Source organism: Hyla sarda, unplaced genomic scaffold, assembly GCF_029499605.1.
Source record: "Hyla sarda isolate aHylSar1 unplaced genomic scaffold, aHylSar1.hap1 scaffold_399, whole genome shotgun sequence".
NCBI classification, from domain to species: domain Eukaryota; kingdom Metazoa; phylum Chordata; class Amphibia; order Anura; family Hylidae; genus Hyla; species Hyla sarda.
Window position 1 is genome coordinate 173,912 of NW_026610416.1, and position 16,974 is coordinate 190,885.

A 16,974-nucleotide genomic window follows, 5' to 3' on the forward strand; every position below is an offset into this window, starting at 1 on the left:
CATACATCTCTACACTAATCTCCTGATATCTCTCCTCACATAATCTCCATACACATCCTGTCCTCTCCATACATCTCCACCCTAATCTCCTGATATCTCCTCACATAATCTCCATACACATCCTGTCCTCTCCATACATCTCCACCCTAGTCTCCTGATATCTCCTCACATAATCTTCATACACATCCTGTCCTCTCCACACATCTCCACCCTAATCTCCTGATATCTCCTCACATAATCTCCATACACAACCTGTTCTCTCCATACATCTCTACCCTAATCTCCTGATATCTCCTCACATAATCTCCATACACATCCTGTCCTCTCCATACATCTCCACCCTAATCACCTGATATCTCCTCACATAATCTCTATACACATCCTGTCCTCTCCATACATCTCCACCCTAATCTCCTGATATCTCCTCACATAATCTCCATACACAACCTGTTCTCTCCATACATCTCTACCCTAATCTCCTGATATCTCCTCACATAATCTCCATACACATCCTGTCCTCTCCATACATCTCCACCCTAATCTCCTGATATCTCCTCACATAATCTCCATACACAACCTGTTCTCTCCATACATCTCCACCCTAATCTCCTGATATCTCCTCACATAATCTCCATACACATCCTGTCCTCTCCATACATCTCTACCCTTATCTCCTGATATCTCCTCACATAATCTCCATACACATCCTGTCCTCTCCATACATCTCCACCCTAATCTCCTGATATCTCCTCACATAATCTCCATACACATCCTGTCCTCTCCATACATCTCCACCCTAATCTCCTGATATCTCCTCACATAATCTCCATACACATCCTGTCCTCTCCATACATCTCTACCCTAATCTCCTGATATCTCCTCACATAATCTCCATACACATCCTGTCCTCTCCATACATCTCTACCCTAATCTCCTGATATCTCCTCACATAATCTCCATACACATCCTGTCCTCCCCATACATCTCTACCCTAATCTCCTGATATCTCCTCACATAATCCCCATACGCATCCTGTCCTCTCCATACATCTCCACCCTAATCTCCTGATATCTCCTCACATAATCTCCATACACATCCTGTTCTCTCTATACATCTCCACCCTAATCTCCTGATATCTCCTCACATAATCCCCATACACATCCTGTCCTCTCCATACATCTCCACCCTAATCTCCTGATATCTCCTCACATAATCTCCATACACATCCCGTCCTCTCCATACATCTCTACCCTAATCTCCTGATATCTCCTCACATAATCTCCATACACATCCTGTCCTCTCCATACATCTCTACCCTAATCTCCTGATATCTCCTCACATAATCCCCATACACATCCTGTCCTCCCCATATATCTCTACCCTAATCTCCTGATATCTCCTCACATAATCTCCATACACATCCTGTCCTCTCCATACATCTCCACCCTAATCTCCTGATATCTCCTCACATAATCTCCATACACATCCTGTCCTCTCCATACATCTCCACCCTAATCACCTGATATCTCCTCACATAATCTCCATACACATCCTGTCCTCTCCATACATCTCTACCCTAATCTCCTGATATCTCCTCACATAATCTCCATACACATCCTGTTCTCTCCATACATCTCCACCCTAATCTCCTGATATCTCCTCACATAATCTCCATACACATCCTGTCCTCTCCATACATCTCTACCCTAATCTCCTGATATCTCCTCACATAATCTCCATACACATCCTGTCCTCTCCATACATCTCCACCCTAATCTCCTGATATCTCCTCACATAATCTCCATACACATCCTGTCCTCTCCATACATCTCCACCCTAATCTCCTGATATCTCCTCACATAATCTCCATACACATCCTGTCCTCTCCATACATCTCTACCCTAATCTCCTGATATCTCCTCACATAATCTCCATACACATCCTGTCCTCTCCATACATCTCCACCCTAATCTCCTGATATCTCCTCACATAATCTCCATACACATCCTGTCCTCTCCATACATCTCTACCCTAATCTCCTGATATCTCCTCACATAATCTCCATACACATCCTGTCCTCTCCATACATCTCCACCCTAGTCTCCTGATATCTCCTCACATAATCTCCATACACATCCTGTCCTCTCCATACATCTCTACCCTTATCTCCTGATATCTCCTCACATAATCTCCATACACATCCTGTCCTCTCCATACATCTCTACCCTAATCTCCTGATATCTCCTCACATAATCTCCATACACATCCTGTCCTCTCCATACATCTCTACCCTAATCTCCTGATATCTCCTCACATAATCTCCATACACATCCTGTCCTCTCTATACATCTCTACCCTAATCTCCTGATATCTCCTCACATAATCTCCATACACATCCTGTCCTCTCCATACATCTCCACCCTAATCTCCTGATATCTCCTCACATAATCTCCATACACATCCTGTCCTCTCCATACATCTCCACCCTAATCTCCTGATATCTCCTCACATAATCTCCATACACATCCTGTCCTCTCCATACATCTCCACCCTAATCTCCTGATATTTCCTCACATAATCTCCATACGTCTCTACACTAATCTAGAAAAATCCCCCTGCCCTTCAGTCATGGTGCTGTGTGAAGTTTTTATTTTTATCCTCTAGACCTATAAAGCCCAAAATAATTCTCCGAATCCTTTACCTAAAAACAATCGGGGTCGGTCACATTTACAAGCTTCTGTTGGCGAATGACAGAAGAAGTTGCTGTTACTTCTCACCTTTTGTCACATGATACATTGTTGTCTAGGTGGCCATATGGATTAGTTGTAGGTCCTATGTTCATTCCACTGTATTTCTGCTATGTGCCCCATAACATGGAGGACTGTATCTGGGGCTCTTTTATCATCTGTTTTTGTCCATTTGTGTTTTGCAGCCACCGCCTGAACTGTCTCCTCAGAAAACTCTTCATTATGAAGATGAAGGAGATGTCATACAGGCCCTCGAAGTGGAAAGATTTGAAGATATCCTACAAGATGCTCATCCTCGAAGCCCAACAGAGCTGGGGAAGAGTTATAGTGAGGAGGACTTCCAATGTAAGAGAAGGGCAAAAGAATGAGAGGAGAGTGTGAGGGGCAGGAGAATGTGAGGGGCAGGAAAGTGTGAGGAGAGTGAAGGGCAGGAGAATGTGAGGAGAGTGTGAGGGGCAGGAGAATGTGAGGGGCAGGAAAGTGTGAGGAGAGTGAAGGGCAGGAGAATGTGAGGAGAATGTGAGGGGCAGGAGAATGTGAGGAGAGTGAAGGGCAGGAGAATGTGAGGAGAGTGTGAGGGCAGGAGAATGTGAGGAGAGTGTGAGGGCAGGAGAATGTGAGGAGAGTGTGAGGGCAGGAGAATGTGAGGAGAGTGTGAGGGCAGGAGAATGTGAGGAGAATGTGAGGGGCAGGAGAATGTGAGGAGAGTGAAGGGCAGGAGAATGTGAGGAGAGTGTGAGGGCAGGAGAATGTGAGGAGAGTGTGAGGGCAGGAGAATGTGAGGAGAGTGTGAGGGGCAGGAGAATGTGAGGAGAGTAAAGGGCAGGAGAATGTGAGGAGAGTGAAGGGCAGGAGAATGTGAGGAGAGTGTGAGGGCAGGAGAATGTGAGGGGCAGGAAAGTGTGAGGAGAGTGAAGGGCAGGAGAATGTGAGGAGAATGTGAGGGGCAGGAGAATGTGAGGAGAGTGAAGGGCAGGAGAATGTGAGGAGAGTGTGAGGGCAGGAGAATGTGAGGAGAGTGTGAGGGCAGGAGAATGTGAGGAGAGTGTGAGGGCAGGAGAATGTGAGGAGAGTGTGAGGGGCAGGAGAATGTGAGGAGAATGTGAGGGGCAGGAGAATGTGAGGAGAGTGTGAGGGCAGGAGAATGTGAGGAGAGTGTGAGGGCAGGAGAATGTGAGGAGAGTGTGAGGGCAGGAGAATGTGAGGAGAGTGAAGGGCAGGAGAATGTGAGGAGAGTGAAGGGCAGGAGAATGTGAGGAGAGTGAAGGGCAGGAGAATGTGAGGAGAGTGAAGGGCAGGAGAATGTGAGGAGAGTGAAGGGCAGGAGAATGTGAGGAGAGTGTGAGGGCAGGAGAATGTGAGGAGAGTGAGGGGCAGGAGAATGTGAGGAGAGTGAAGGGCAGGAGAATGTGAGGAGAGTGAAGGGCAGGAGAATGTGAGGAGAGTGTGAGGGCAGGAGAATGTGAAGAGAGTGAAGGGCAGGAGAATGTGAGGAGAGTGAAGGGCAGGAGAATGTGAGGAGAATGTGAGGGGCAGGAGAATGTGAGGAGAGTGAAGGGCAGGAGAATGTGAGGAGAGTGTGAGGGCAGGAGAATGTGAGGAGAGTGAAGGGCAGGAGAATGTGAGGAGAGTGAAGGGCAGGAGAATGTGAGGAGAGTGAAGGGCAGGAGAATGTGAGGAGAGTGAAGGGCAGGAGAATGTGAGGAGAGTGAAGGGCAGGAGAATGTAAGGAGACTGAAGGGCAGGAGAATGTGAGGAGAGTGAAGGGCAGGAGAATGTGAGGAGAGTGAAGGGCAGGAGAATGTGAGGAGAGTGAAGGGCAGGAGAATGTGAGGAGAGTGAAGGGCAGGAGAATGTGAGGAGAGTGAAGGGCAGGAGAATGTGAGGAGAGTGTGAGGGCAGGAGAATGTGAGGAGAGTGTGAGGGCAGGAGAATGTGAGGAGAGTGAAGGGCAGGAGAATGTGAGGAGAGTGAAGGGCAGGAGAATGTGAGGAGAGTGAAGGGCAGGAGAATGTGAGGAGAGTGAAGGGCAGGAGAATGTGAGGAGAGTGAAGGGCAGGAGAATGTGAGGAGAGTGGGGGTCCAGTGTTGTGTGTTGCCGTCTTATGCTGATCGTCTTACCATCATAGTTTTTTTCTTCCTGTAGACCACCGTCAGTCCTCCCATCACATCCACCATCCTCTGTCTTCCCACCTACCGTCTGATATCACCAACCGAGACCTTCGCAAACACAAGAAGAAGAAGAAAAGGCGGAAAAGAACATCAGTTCCTGGAGATACCCCCGGCACCATTCAAGAAAGGGAAGAAGAGGAGGAAGAGGACACCGAGGGGGAGAGAACCCCAGATGAAGGGACCGACACTGGGGATATGCAGGTGAGCAGCTTTCTGATGTCACCAGGTGTGTTGATGTGTGGTCTCTTTTCCCATAATGCCCTTGGTGTGTCACAGATGCCTGAGAGTCTCATTGGTGGAAGCCACATGCAACAGCAATGCAGACAGGGTATACAGAGGAACTTCTGATATGTCCTCTTCTTCTTGTAGTTCTTCCCAGTGGAGGAGGATATCCCTCAGCGAAAATCTGGCGTTGTGCCATCAGTAGATGCTGGCAGTAAAGAGCAGAGATCTGAGGCATTGAGGTAAGTGACTGGGCTGATTAAGTTGACTTGTTAGGGCTGAACATGTAAGCCATGCTTGGTGGCAATACTCATTGCATGTGGGGAAGAGATCCTGTCTGTCCCTGTGGCTCTTGTCAGTAAGTTGGTGCTGAGAGAGAGATGCTCCAGTCTGGTCATTCCGCAGCCAAGTTTGGTCAGCCTAATCACTCTGATGACTACTTGGAGGAGTGTGTAAGAACAGGAGGAACCTGCCGTAGAACAGAGTTGTCCCCCTGAGAATGGCAGCGCGGTGTGAAGAGAGCGGTATTATGTTCTCTATTGTGTTACGTTAGGTCCTCACTGCTGTTCATACCCTTACTGAGCATCCTGCCCTCTAACATCATCAGCATGTCCAGCTCTAATTTACTGTCAGGAAACTGGGGAGAGAGATTATACTGGGCCCCAGTAGACCTGTATCTGAAGGCCAGACAAAAGAATAAAGACTAATACTGCAGCTGAGACTCCTCATCAGAAGGCAGAGTGATGAAAAGATATCTGGCTGACCACCCAAAGTGTCGTCTAACAGCTAGAGACAATGTTACAGTGCAAAAAAGACTGAAGGACCAAGTCATTGACCAATTCATACTACACATTAAAGGACAAACGCTATGTAAGACTCAAGAGAGTTCACCCGATATCAGCTGCTGAAGAAGGCGATCACAGGAGGAACATGGAGGCCACTTCTTATCTCTGGAGGGAGGAGAGCTGAAAGAGGCTTCAAGGCAAAGAAAGAAGAAATGTCCTCGCAGAGATGTTTACCTCATGGACAGCTCTGCTTCTGCTGGTTACTTGGATTTAACTTGTGGTTGATGGTGAACAGGACACTTCTGCAAATATAGTTGTTAAAGCCTTTCCTGTAGATGAAGACGTTCTCCATATCTTTGCCTCATTGTCTCCTGTAGATGAAGATGTTCTCCATACCTTTGCCTCATTATTGTCTCCTGTAGATTAAGACATTCTCCGTATCTTTGCCTCATTATTGTCTCCTGTAGTTGAAGACGTTCTCCATACCTTTGCCTGGTTATTGTCTTCTGTAGATGAAGATGTTCTCCATACCTTTGCATCATTATTGTCTCCTGTAGTTGAAGATGTTCTCCATACCTTTGCCTGGTTATTGTCTTCTGTAGATGAAGATGTTCTCCATACCTTTGCCTGGTTATTGTCTTCTGTAGATGAAGACGTTCTCCATACCTTTGCCTCATTATTGTCTCCTGTAGTTGAAGATGTTCTCCATACCTTTGCCTCATTATTGTCTCCTGTAGTTGAAGATGTTCTCCATACCTTTGCCTCATTATTGTCTCCTGTAGATAAAGAAGTTCTCCATACCTTTGCCTCATTATTGTCTCCTGTAGTTGAAGATGTTCTCCATACCTTTGCCTCATTATTGTCTCCTGTAGTTGAATACGTTCTCCATAACTTTGCCTGGTTATTGTCTCCTGTAGTTGAGGATATTTTCCATACCTTTGCCTCATTATTGTCTCCTGTAGATGAAGACGTTCTCAATACCTTTGCCTGGTTATTGTCTCCTGTAGTTGAAGACGTTCTCCATACCTTTGCCTCATTATTGTCCCCTGTAGTTGAAGACGTTCTCCATATCTTTGCCTGGTTATTGACCCCTGTAGATAAAGACGTTCTCCATACCTTTGCCTGGTTGTCTCCTGTAGTTAAAGACATTCTCCATAGCTTTGCCTCATTATTGTTTGCTGTAGTTGAGGACATTCTCCATACCTTTGCCTGGTTACTGTCTCCGGTAGTTGAGGAAGTTCTCCATACCTTTGCCTGGTTTTTGTCTCCTGTAGATGACGATGTTCAACAACAGGAGACAATAACCAGGCAAAGGTATGGAGAATGTCTTCAACAACAGGAGACAATAACCAGGCAAAGGTATGAAGACATTCTCCATATATTTGCCTGGTTATTGTCTTCTGTAGATGAAGATGTTCTCCATACCTTTGCCTGGTTATTGTCTTCTGTAGTTGAGAACGTTCTTCATACCTTTGCCTGGTTATTGTCTCCTGTTGTTGAAGACGTTTTCCATACCTTTGCCTACTTATTGTCTCCTGTTGTTGAAGACGTTCTCCATACCTTTGCCTGGTTATTGTCTCCTGTTGTTGAAGACGTTCTCCATACCTTTGCCTCATTATTGTCTACTGTTGTTGAGGACGTTCTCCATACCTTTCCCTAATTTTTGTCTCCTGTAGTTGAAGACGTTCTCCATACCTTTCCCTCATTTTTGTCTCCTGTAAATGAAGACTTTCTCCATACCTTTGCCTGGTTATTGTTTCCTGAAGATGTTCTTGTCTCCTGTAGTTGAGGATATTCTCCGTACCTTTGCCTCGTTATTGTCTCCTGTAGTTGAGGATGTTATCCATACATTTGCCTCATTATTGACTCCTGTAGTTGAGGATGTTCTCCATACCTTTGCCTGGTTATTGTCTTCTGTAGATGAAGATGTTCTTGTCTCCTGTAGTTGAGGATATTCTCCGTACCTTTGCCTGGTTATTGTCTTCTGTAGATGAAGATGTTCTCCATACCTTTGCCTCATTATTGACTCCTGTAGTTGAGAATGTTTTCCATACCTTTGCCTGGTTATTGTCTCCTGTAGATGAAGATGTTCTTGTCTCCTGTAGTTGAGGATATTCTTCATACCTTTGCCTCGTTATTGTCTCCTGTAGTTGAAGACGTTCTCCATACCTTTGCCTGGTTATTGTCTTCTGTAGATGAAGACGTTCTCCATACCTTTGCCTGGTTAATGTCTTCTGTAGATGAAGATGTTCTCCATACCTTTGCCTGGTTATTGTCTTCTGTAGATGAAGATGTTCTCCATACCTTTGCCTCATTATTGACTCCTGTAGTTGAGAATGTTTTCCATACCTTTGCCTGGTTATTGTCTCCTGTAGATGAAGATGTTCTTGTCTCCTGTAGTTGAGGATATTCTTCATACCTTTGCCTCGTTATTGTCTCCTGTAGTTGAAGACGTTCTCCATACCTTTGCCTGGTTATTGTCTTCTGTAGATGAAGATGTTCTCCATACCTTTGCCTGGTTATTGTCTCCTGTAGTTGAAGATGTTCTCCATACCTTTGCCTGGTTATTGTCTTCTGTAGATGAAGATGTTCTCCATACCTTTGCCTGGTTATTGTCTTCTGTAGTTGAAGATGTTCTCCATACCTTTGCCTCATTTTTGTCTTCTGTAGATGAAGATGTTCTCCATACATTTGCCTGGTTATTGTCTCCTGTAGTTGAAGATGTTCTCCATACCTTTGCCTGGTTATTGTCTTCTGTAGATAAAGATGTTCTCCATACCTTTGCCTGGTTATTGTCTTCTGTAGTTGAAGATGTTCTCCATACCTTTGCCTGGTTATTGTCTCCTGTAGTTGAAGACGTTCTCCATATCTTTGCCTGGTTATTGACCCCTGTAGATAAAGACGTTCTCCATACCTTTGCCTGGTTGTCTCCTGTAGTTAAAGACATTCTCCATAGCTTTGCCTCATTATTGTTTGCTGTAGTTGAGGACATTCTCCATACCTTTGCCTGGTTACTGTCTCCGGTAGTTGAGGAAGTTCTCCATACCTTTGCCTGGTTATTGTCTCCTGTAGATGACGATGTTCTCCAACAACAGGAGACAATAACCAGGCAAAGGTATGAAGACATTCTCCATATATTTGCCTGGTTATTGTCTTCTGTAGATGAAGATGTTCTCCATACCTTTGCCTGGTTATTGTCTTCTGTAGTTGAGAACGTTCTTCATACCTTTGCCTGGTTATTGTCTCCTGTTGTTGAAGACGTTTTCCATACCTTTGCCTACTTATTGTCTCCTGTTGTTGAAGACGTTCTCCATACCTTTGCCTGGTTATTGTCTCCTGTTGTTGAAGACGTTCTCCATACCTTTGCCTCATTATTGTCGACTGTTGTTGAGGACGTTCTCCATACCTTTCCCTAATTTTTGTCTCCTGTAGTTGAAGACGTTCTCCATACCTTTCCCTCATTTTTGTCTCCTGTAAATGAAGACTTTCTCCATACCTTTGCCTGGTTATTGTTTCCTGAAGATGTTCTTGTCTCCTGTAGTTGAGGATATTCTCCGTACCTTTGCCTCGTTATTGTCTCCTGTAGTTGAGGATGTTATCCATACATTTGCCTCATTATTGACTCCTGTAGTTGAGGATGTTCTCCATACCTTTGCCTGGTTATTGTCTTCTGTAGATGAAGATGTTCTTGTCTCCTGTAGTTGAGGATATTCTCCGTACCTTTGCCTGGTTATTGTCTTCTGTAGATGAAGATGTTCTCCATACCTTTGCCTCATTTTTGTCTCCTGTAGCTGAAGACGTTCTCCATACCTTTGCCTGGTTATTGTCTTCTGTAGATGAAGATGTTCTTGTCTCCTGTAGTTGAGGATATTCTTCATACCTTTGCCTCGTTATTGTCTCCTGTAGTTGAAGACGTTCTCCATACCTTTGCCTGGTTATTGTCTTCTGTAGATGAAGATGTTCTCCATACCTTTGCCTGGTTATTGTCTTCTGTAGATGAAGATGTTCTCCATACCTTTGCCTGGTTATTGTCTTCTGTAGTTGAAGATGTTCTCCATACCTTTGCCTCATTTTTGTCTTCTGTAGATGAAGATGTTCTCCATACATTTGCCTGGTTATTGTCTCCTGTAGTTGAAGATGTTCTCCATACCTTTGCCTGGTTATTGTCTTCTGTAGATAAAGATGTTCTCCATACCTTTGCCTGGTTATTGTCTTCTGTAGTTGAAGATGTTCTCCATACCTTTGCCTGGTTATTGTCTCCTGTAGTTGAAGATGTTCTCCATACCTTTGCCTGGTTATTGTCTTCTGTAGATGAAGATGTTCTCCATACCTTTGCCTGGTTATTGTCTCCAGTAGCTGAAGACGTTCTCCATACCTTTGCCTGGTTATTGTCTTCTGTAGATGAAGACGTTCTCCATACCTTTGCCTGGTTATTGTCTCCAGTAGCTGAAGACGTTCTCCATACCTTTGCCTGGTTATTGTCTCCTGTAGTTGAAGATGTTCTCCATACCTTTGCCTGGTTATTGTCTCCAGTAGCTGAAGACGTTCTCCATACCTTTGCCTGGTTATTGTCTTCTGTAGATGAAGATGTTCTCCATACCTTTGCCTGGTTATTGTCTTCTGTAGTTGAAGACGTTCTCCATACCTTTGCCTGGTTATTGTCTTCTGTAGATGAAGATGTTCTCCATACCTTTGCCTGGTTATTGTCTTCTGTAGATGAAGATGTTCTCCATACCTTTGCCTGGTTATTGTCTTCTGTAGATGAAGATGTTCTCCATACCTTTGCCTGGTTATTGTCTCCTGTAGTTGAAGATGTTCTCCATACCTTTGCCTGGTTATTGTCTTCTGTAGATGAAGATGTTCTCCATACCTTTGCCTCATTTTTGTCTCCTGTAGCTGAAGACGTTCTCCATACCTTTGCCTGGTTATTGTCTTCTGTAGATGAAGACGTTCTCCATACCTTTCCCTCATTTTTGTCTCCTGTAAATGAAGACTTTCTCCATACCTTTGCCTGGTTATTGTTTCCTGAAGATGTTCTTGTCTCCTGTAGTTGAGGATATTCTCCGTACCTTTGCCTCGTTATTGTCTCCTGTAGTTGAGGATGTTATCCATACATTTGCCTCATTATTGACTCCTGTAGTTGAGGATGTTCTCCATACCTTTGCCTGGTTATTGTCTTCTGTAGATGAAGATGTTCTTGTCTCCTGTAGTTGAGGATATTCTCCGTACCTTTGCCTGGTTATTGTCTTCTGTAGATGAAGATGTTCTCCATACCTTTGCCTCATTTTTGTCTCCTGTAGCTGAAGACGTTCTCCATACCTTTGCCTGGTTATTGTCTTCTGTAGATGAAGATGTTCTCCATACCTTTGCCTCAGTATTGACTCCTGTAGTTGAGAATGTTTTCCATACCTTTGCCTGGTTATTGTCTCCTGTAGATGAAGATGTTCTTGTCTCCTGTAGTTGAGGATATTCTTCATACCTTTGCCTCGTTATTGTCTCCTGTAGTTGAAGACGTTCTCCATACCTTTGCCTGGTTATTGTCTTCTGTAGATGAAGATGTTCTCCATACCTTTGCCTGGTTATTGTCTTCTGTAGATGAAGATGTTCTCCATACCTTTGCCTGGTTATTGTCTTCTGTAGTTGAAGATGTTCTCCATACCTTTGCCTTATTTTTGTCTTCTGTAGATGAAGATGTTCTCCATATATTTGCCTGGTTATTGTCTCCTGTAGTTGAAGATGTTCTCCATACCTTTGCCTGGTTATTGTCTTCTGTAGATAAAGATGTTCTCCATACCTTTGCCTGGTTATTGTCTTCTGTAGTTGAAGATGTTCTCCATACCTTTGCCTGGTTATTGTCTCCTGTAGTTGAAGATGTTCTCCATACCTTTGCCTGGTTATTGTCTTCTGTAGATGAAGATGTTCTCCATACCTTTGCCTGGTTATTGTCTCCAGTAGCTGAAGACGTTCTCCATACCTTTGCCTGGTTATTGTCTTCTGTAGATGAAGACGTTCTCCATACCTTTGCCTGGTTATTGTCTCCAGTAGCTGAAGACGTTCTCCATACCTTTGCCTGGTTATTGTCTCCTGTAGTTGAAGATGTTCTCCATACCTTTGCCTGGTTATTGTCTTCTGTAGTTGAAGATGTTCTCCATACCTTTGCCTGGTTATTGTCTCCTGTAGTTGAAGATGTTCTCCATACCTTTGCCTGGTTATTGTCTTCTGTAGATGAAGATGTTCTCCATACCTTTGCCTCATTTTTGTCTCCTGTAGCTGAAGACGTTCTCCATACCTTTGCCTGGTTATTGTCTTCTGTAGATGAAGACGTTCTCCATACCTTTGCCTGGTTGTTGTCTCCTGTAGTTGAAGATGTTCTCCATACCTTTGTTTGGTTATTGTCTCCAGTAGCTGAAGACGTTCTCCATACCTTTGCCTGGTTATTGTCTTCTGTAGATGAAGATGTTCTCCATACCTTTGCCTGGTTATTGTCTCCTGTAGTTGAAGATGTTCTCCATACCTTTGCCTGGTTGTTGTCTCCTGTAGTTGAAGATGTTCTCCATACCTTTGTTTGGTTATTGTCTCCAGTAGCTGAAGACGTTCTCCATACCTTTGCCTGGTTATTGTCTTCTGTAGATGAAGATGTTCTCCATACCTTTGCCTGGTTATTGTCTCCTGTAGATGAAGATGTTCTCCATACCTTTGCCTGGTTATTGTCTTCTGTAGTTGAAGATGTTCTCCATACCTTTGCCTGGTTATTGTCTTCTGTAGTTGAAGATGTTCTCCATACCTTTGCCTGGTTATTGTCTTCTGTAGATGAAGATGTTCTCCATACCTTTGCCTGGTTATTGTCTTCTGTAGTTGAAGATGTTCTCCATACCTTTGCCTGGTTATTGTCTTCTGTAGATGAAGATGTTCTCCATACCTTTGCCTGGTTATTGTCTTCTGTAGATGAAGATGTTCTCCATACCTTTGCCTGGTTATTGTCTTCTGTAGATGAAGATGTTCTCCATACCTTTGCCTGGTTATTGTCTTCTGTAGATGAAGACGTTCTCAATACCTTTGCCTGGTTATTGTCTTCTGTAGATGAAGACGTTCTCAATACCTTTGCCTGGTTATTGTCTCCTGTAGTTGAAGATGTTCTCCATACCTTTGCCTGGTTATTGTCTTCTGTAGTTGAAGACGTTCTCCATACCTTTGCCTGGTTGTTGTCTTCTGTAGTTGAAGATGTTCTCCATACCTTTGCCTGGTTATTGTCTTCTGTAGTTGAAGATGTTCTCCATACCTTTGCCTCATTTTTGTCTTCTGTAGATGAAGATGTTCTCCATATATTTGCCTGGTTATTGTCTCCTGTAGTTGAAGATGTTCTCCATACCTTTGCCTGGTTATTGTCTTCTGTAGATAAAGACGTTCTCCATACCTTTGCCTGGTTATTGTCTTCTGTAGATGAAGATGTTCTCCATACCTTTGCCTGGTTATTGTCTTCTGTAGATGAAGATGTTCTCCATACCTTTGCCTGGTTATTGTCTTCTGTAGTTGAAGATGTTCTCCATCCCTTTGCCTCATTTTTGTCTTCTGTAGATGAAGATGTTCTCCATACATTTGCCTGGTTATTGTCTCCTGTAGTTGAAGATGTTCTCCATACCTTTGCCTGGTTATTGTCTTCTGTAGATAAAAATGTTCTCCATACCTTTGCCTGGTTATTGTCTTCTGTAGTTGAAGATGTTCTCCATACCTTTGCCTGGTTATTGTCTCCTGTAGTTGAAGATGTTCTCCATACCTTTGCCTGGTTATTGTCTTCTGTAGATGAAGATGTTCTCCATACCTTTGCCTGGTTATTGTCTCCAGTAGCTGAAGACTTTCTCCATACCTTTGCCTGGTTATTGTCTTCTGTAGATGAAGACGTTCTCCATACCTTTGCCTGGTTATTGTCTCCAGTAGCTGAAGACGTTCTCCATACCTTTGCCTGGTTATTGTCTCCTGTAGTTGAAGATGTTCTCCATACCTTTGCCTGGTTATTGTCTCCAGTAGCTGAAGACGTTCTCCATACCTTTGCCTGGTTATTGTCTTCTGTAGATGAAGATGTTCTCCATACCTTTGCCTGGTTATTGACTTCTGTAGTTGAAGATGTTCTCCATACCTTTGCCTGGTTATTGTCTCCTGTAGTTGAAGATGTTCTCCATACCTTTGCCTGGTTATTGTCTTCTGTAGATGAAGATGTTCTCCATACCTTTGCCTGGTTATTGTCTTCTGTAGATGAAGATGTTCTCCATACCTTTGCCTGGTTATTGTCTCCTGTAGTTGAAGATGTTCTCCATACCTTTGCCTGGTTATTGTCTTCTGTAGATGAAGATGTTCTCCATACCTTTGCCTCATTTTTGTCTCCTGTAGCTGAAGACGTTCTCCATACCTTTGCCTGGTTATTGTCTTCTGTAGATGAAGACGTTCTCCATACCTTTCCCTCATTTTTGTCTCCTGTAAATGAAGACTTTCTCCATACCTTTGCCTGGTTATTGTTTCCTGAAGATGTTCTTGTCTCCTGTAGTTGAGGATATTCTCCGTACCTTTGCCTCGTTATTGTCTCCTGTAGTTGAGGATGTTATCCATACATTTGCCTCATTATTGACTCCTGTAGTTGAGGATGTTCTCCATACCTTTGCCTGGTTATTGTCTTCTGTAGATGAAGATGTTCTTGTCTCCTGTAGTTGAGGATATTCTCCGTACCTTTGCCTGGTTATTGTCTTCTGTAGATGAAGATGTTCTCCATACCTTTGCCTCATTTTTGTCTCCTGTAGCTGAAGACGTTCTCCATACCTTTGCCTGGTTATTGTCTTCTGTAGATGAAGATGTTCTCCATACCTTTGCCTCAGTATTGACTCCTGTAGTTGAGAATGTTTTCCATACCTTTGCCTGGTTATTGTCTCCTGTAGATGAAGATGTTCTTGTCTCCTGTAGTTGAGGATATTCTTCATACCTTTGCCTCGTTATTGTCTCCTGTAGTTGAAGACGTTCTCCATACCTTTGCCTGGTTATTGTCTTCTGTAGATGAAGATGTTCTCCATACCTTTGCCTGGTTATTGTCTTCTGTAGATGAAGATGTTCTCCATACCTTTGCCTGGTTATTGTCTTCTGTAGTTGAAGATGTTCTCCATACCTTTGCCTCATTTTTGTCTTCTGTAGATGAAGATGTTCTCCATATATTTGCCTGGTTATTGTCTCCTGTAGTTGAAGATGTTCTCCATACCTTTGCCTGGTTATTGTCTTCTGTAGATAAAGATGTTCTCCATACCTTTGCCTGGTTATTGTCTTCTGTAGTTGAAGATGTTCTCCATACCTTTGCCTGGTTATTGTCTCCTGTAGTTGAAGATGTTCTCCATACCTTTGCCTGGTTATTGTCTTCTGTAGATGAAGATGTTCTCCATACCTTTGCCTGGTTATTGTCTCCAGTAGCTGAAGACGTTCTCCATACCTTTGCCTGGTTATTGTCTTCTGTAGATGAAGACGTTCTCCATACCTTTGCCTGGTTATTGTCTCCAGTAGCTGAAGACGTTCTCCATACCTTTGCCTGGTTATTGTCTCCTGTAGTTGAAGATGTTCTCCATACCTTTGCCTGGTTATTGTCTCCAGTAGCTGAAGACGTTCTCCATACCTTTGCCTGGTTATTGTCTTCTGTAGATGAAGATGTTCTCCATACCTTTGCCTGGTTATTGTCTTCTGTAGTTGAAGATGTTCTCCATACCTTTGCCTGGTTATTGTCTCCTGTAGTTGAAGATGTTCTCCATACCTTTGCCTGGTTATTGTCTTCTGTAGATGAAGATGTTCTCCATACCTTTGCCTGGTTATTGTCTTCTGTAGATGAAGATGTTCTCCATACCTTTGCCTGGTTATTGTCTCCTGTAGTTGAAGATGTTCTCCATACCTTTGCCTGGTTATTGTCTTCTGTAGATGAAGATGTTCTCCATACCTTTGCCTCATTTTTGTCTCCTGTAGCTGAAGACGTTCTCCATACCTTTGCCTGGTTATTGTCTTCTGTAGATGAAGACGTTCTCCATACCTTTGCCTGGTTGTTGTCTCCTGTAGTTGAAGATGTTCTCCATACCTTTGTTTGGTTATTGTCTCCAGTAGCTGAAGACGTTCTCCATACCTTTGCCTGGTTATTGTCTTCTGTAGATGAAGATGTTCTCCATACCTTTGCCTGGTTATTGTCTCCTGTAGTTGAAGATGTTCTCCATACCTTTGCCTGGTTGTTGTCTCCTGTAGTTGAAGATGTTCTCCATACCTTTGTTTGGTTATTGTCTCCAGTAGCTGAAGACGTTCTCCATACCTTTGCCTGGTTATTGTCTTCTGTAGATGAAGATGTTCTCCATACCTTTGCCTGGTTATTGTCTCCTGTAGATGAAGATGTTCTCCATACCTTTGCCTGGTTATTGTCTTCTGTAGTTGAAGATGTTCTCCATACCTTTGCCTGGTTATTGTCTTCTGTAGTTGAAGATGTTCTCCATACCTTTGCCTGGTTATTGTCTTCTGTAGATGAAGATGTTCTCCATACCTTTGCCTGGTTATTGTCTTCTGTAGATGAAGATGTTCTCCATACCTTTGCCTGGTTATTGTCTTCTGTAGATGAAGACGTTCTCAATACCTTTGCCTGGTTATTGTCTTCTGTAGATGAAGACGTTCTCAATACCTTTGCCTGGTTATTGTCTCCTGTAGTTGAAGATGTTCTCCATACCTTTGCCTGGTTATTGTCTTCTGTAGTTGAAGACGTTCTCCATACCTTTGCCTGGTTGTTGTCTTCTGTAGTTGAAGATGTTCTCCATACCTTTGCCTGGTTATTGTCTTCTGTAGTTGAAGATGTTCTCCATACCTTTGCCTCATTTTTGTCTTCTGTAGATGAAGATGTTCTCCATATATTTGCCTGGTTATTGTCTCCTGTAGTTGAAGATGTTCTCCATACCTTTGCCTGGTTATTGTCTTCTGTAGATAAAGATGTTCTCCATACCTTTGCCTGGTTATTGTCTTCTGTAGTTGAAGATGTTCTCCATACCTTTGCCTGG

General features: G+C 43.5%; 1 protein-coding gene across 4 annotated transcripts in view; it reads left to right on the forward strand.

Annotated features, from left to right (window-relative positions):
- SLC4A2 (solute carrier family 4 member 2) overlaps positions 1-16,974 on the forward strand; it is a 218,033-nt gene that overhangs the window by 154,646 nt on the left and 46,413 nt on the right. For all 4 annotated transcript variants that reach the window (XM_056553833.1, XM_056553831.1, XM_056553832.1 and 1 more), the window contains exons 3-5: positions 2,933-3,092; positions 4,894-5,120; positions 5,289-5,383. In XM_056553833.1, the coding sequence (XP_056409808.1) occupies positions 2,933-3,092; positions 4,894-5,120; positions 5,289-5,383 (482 nt within the window). The remainder of the gene's footprint in view (positions 1-2,932; positions 3,093-4,893; positions 5,121-5,288; positions 5,384-16,974) is intronic.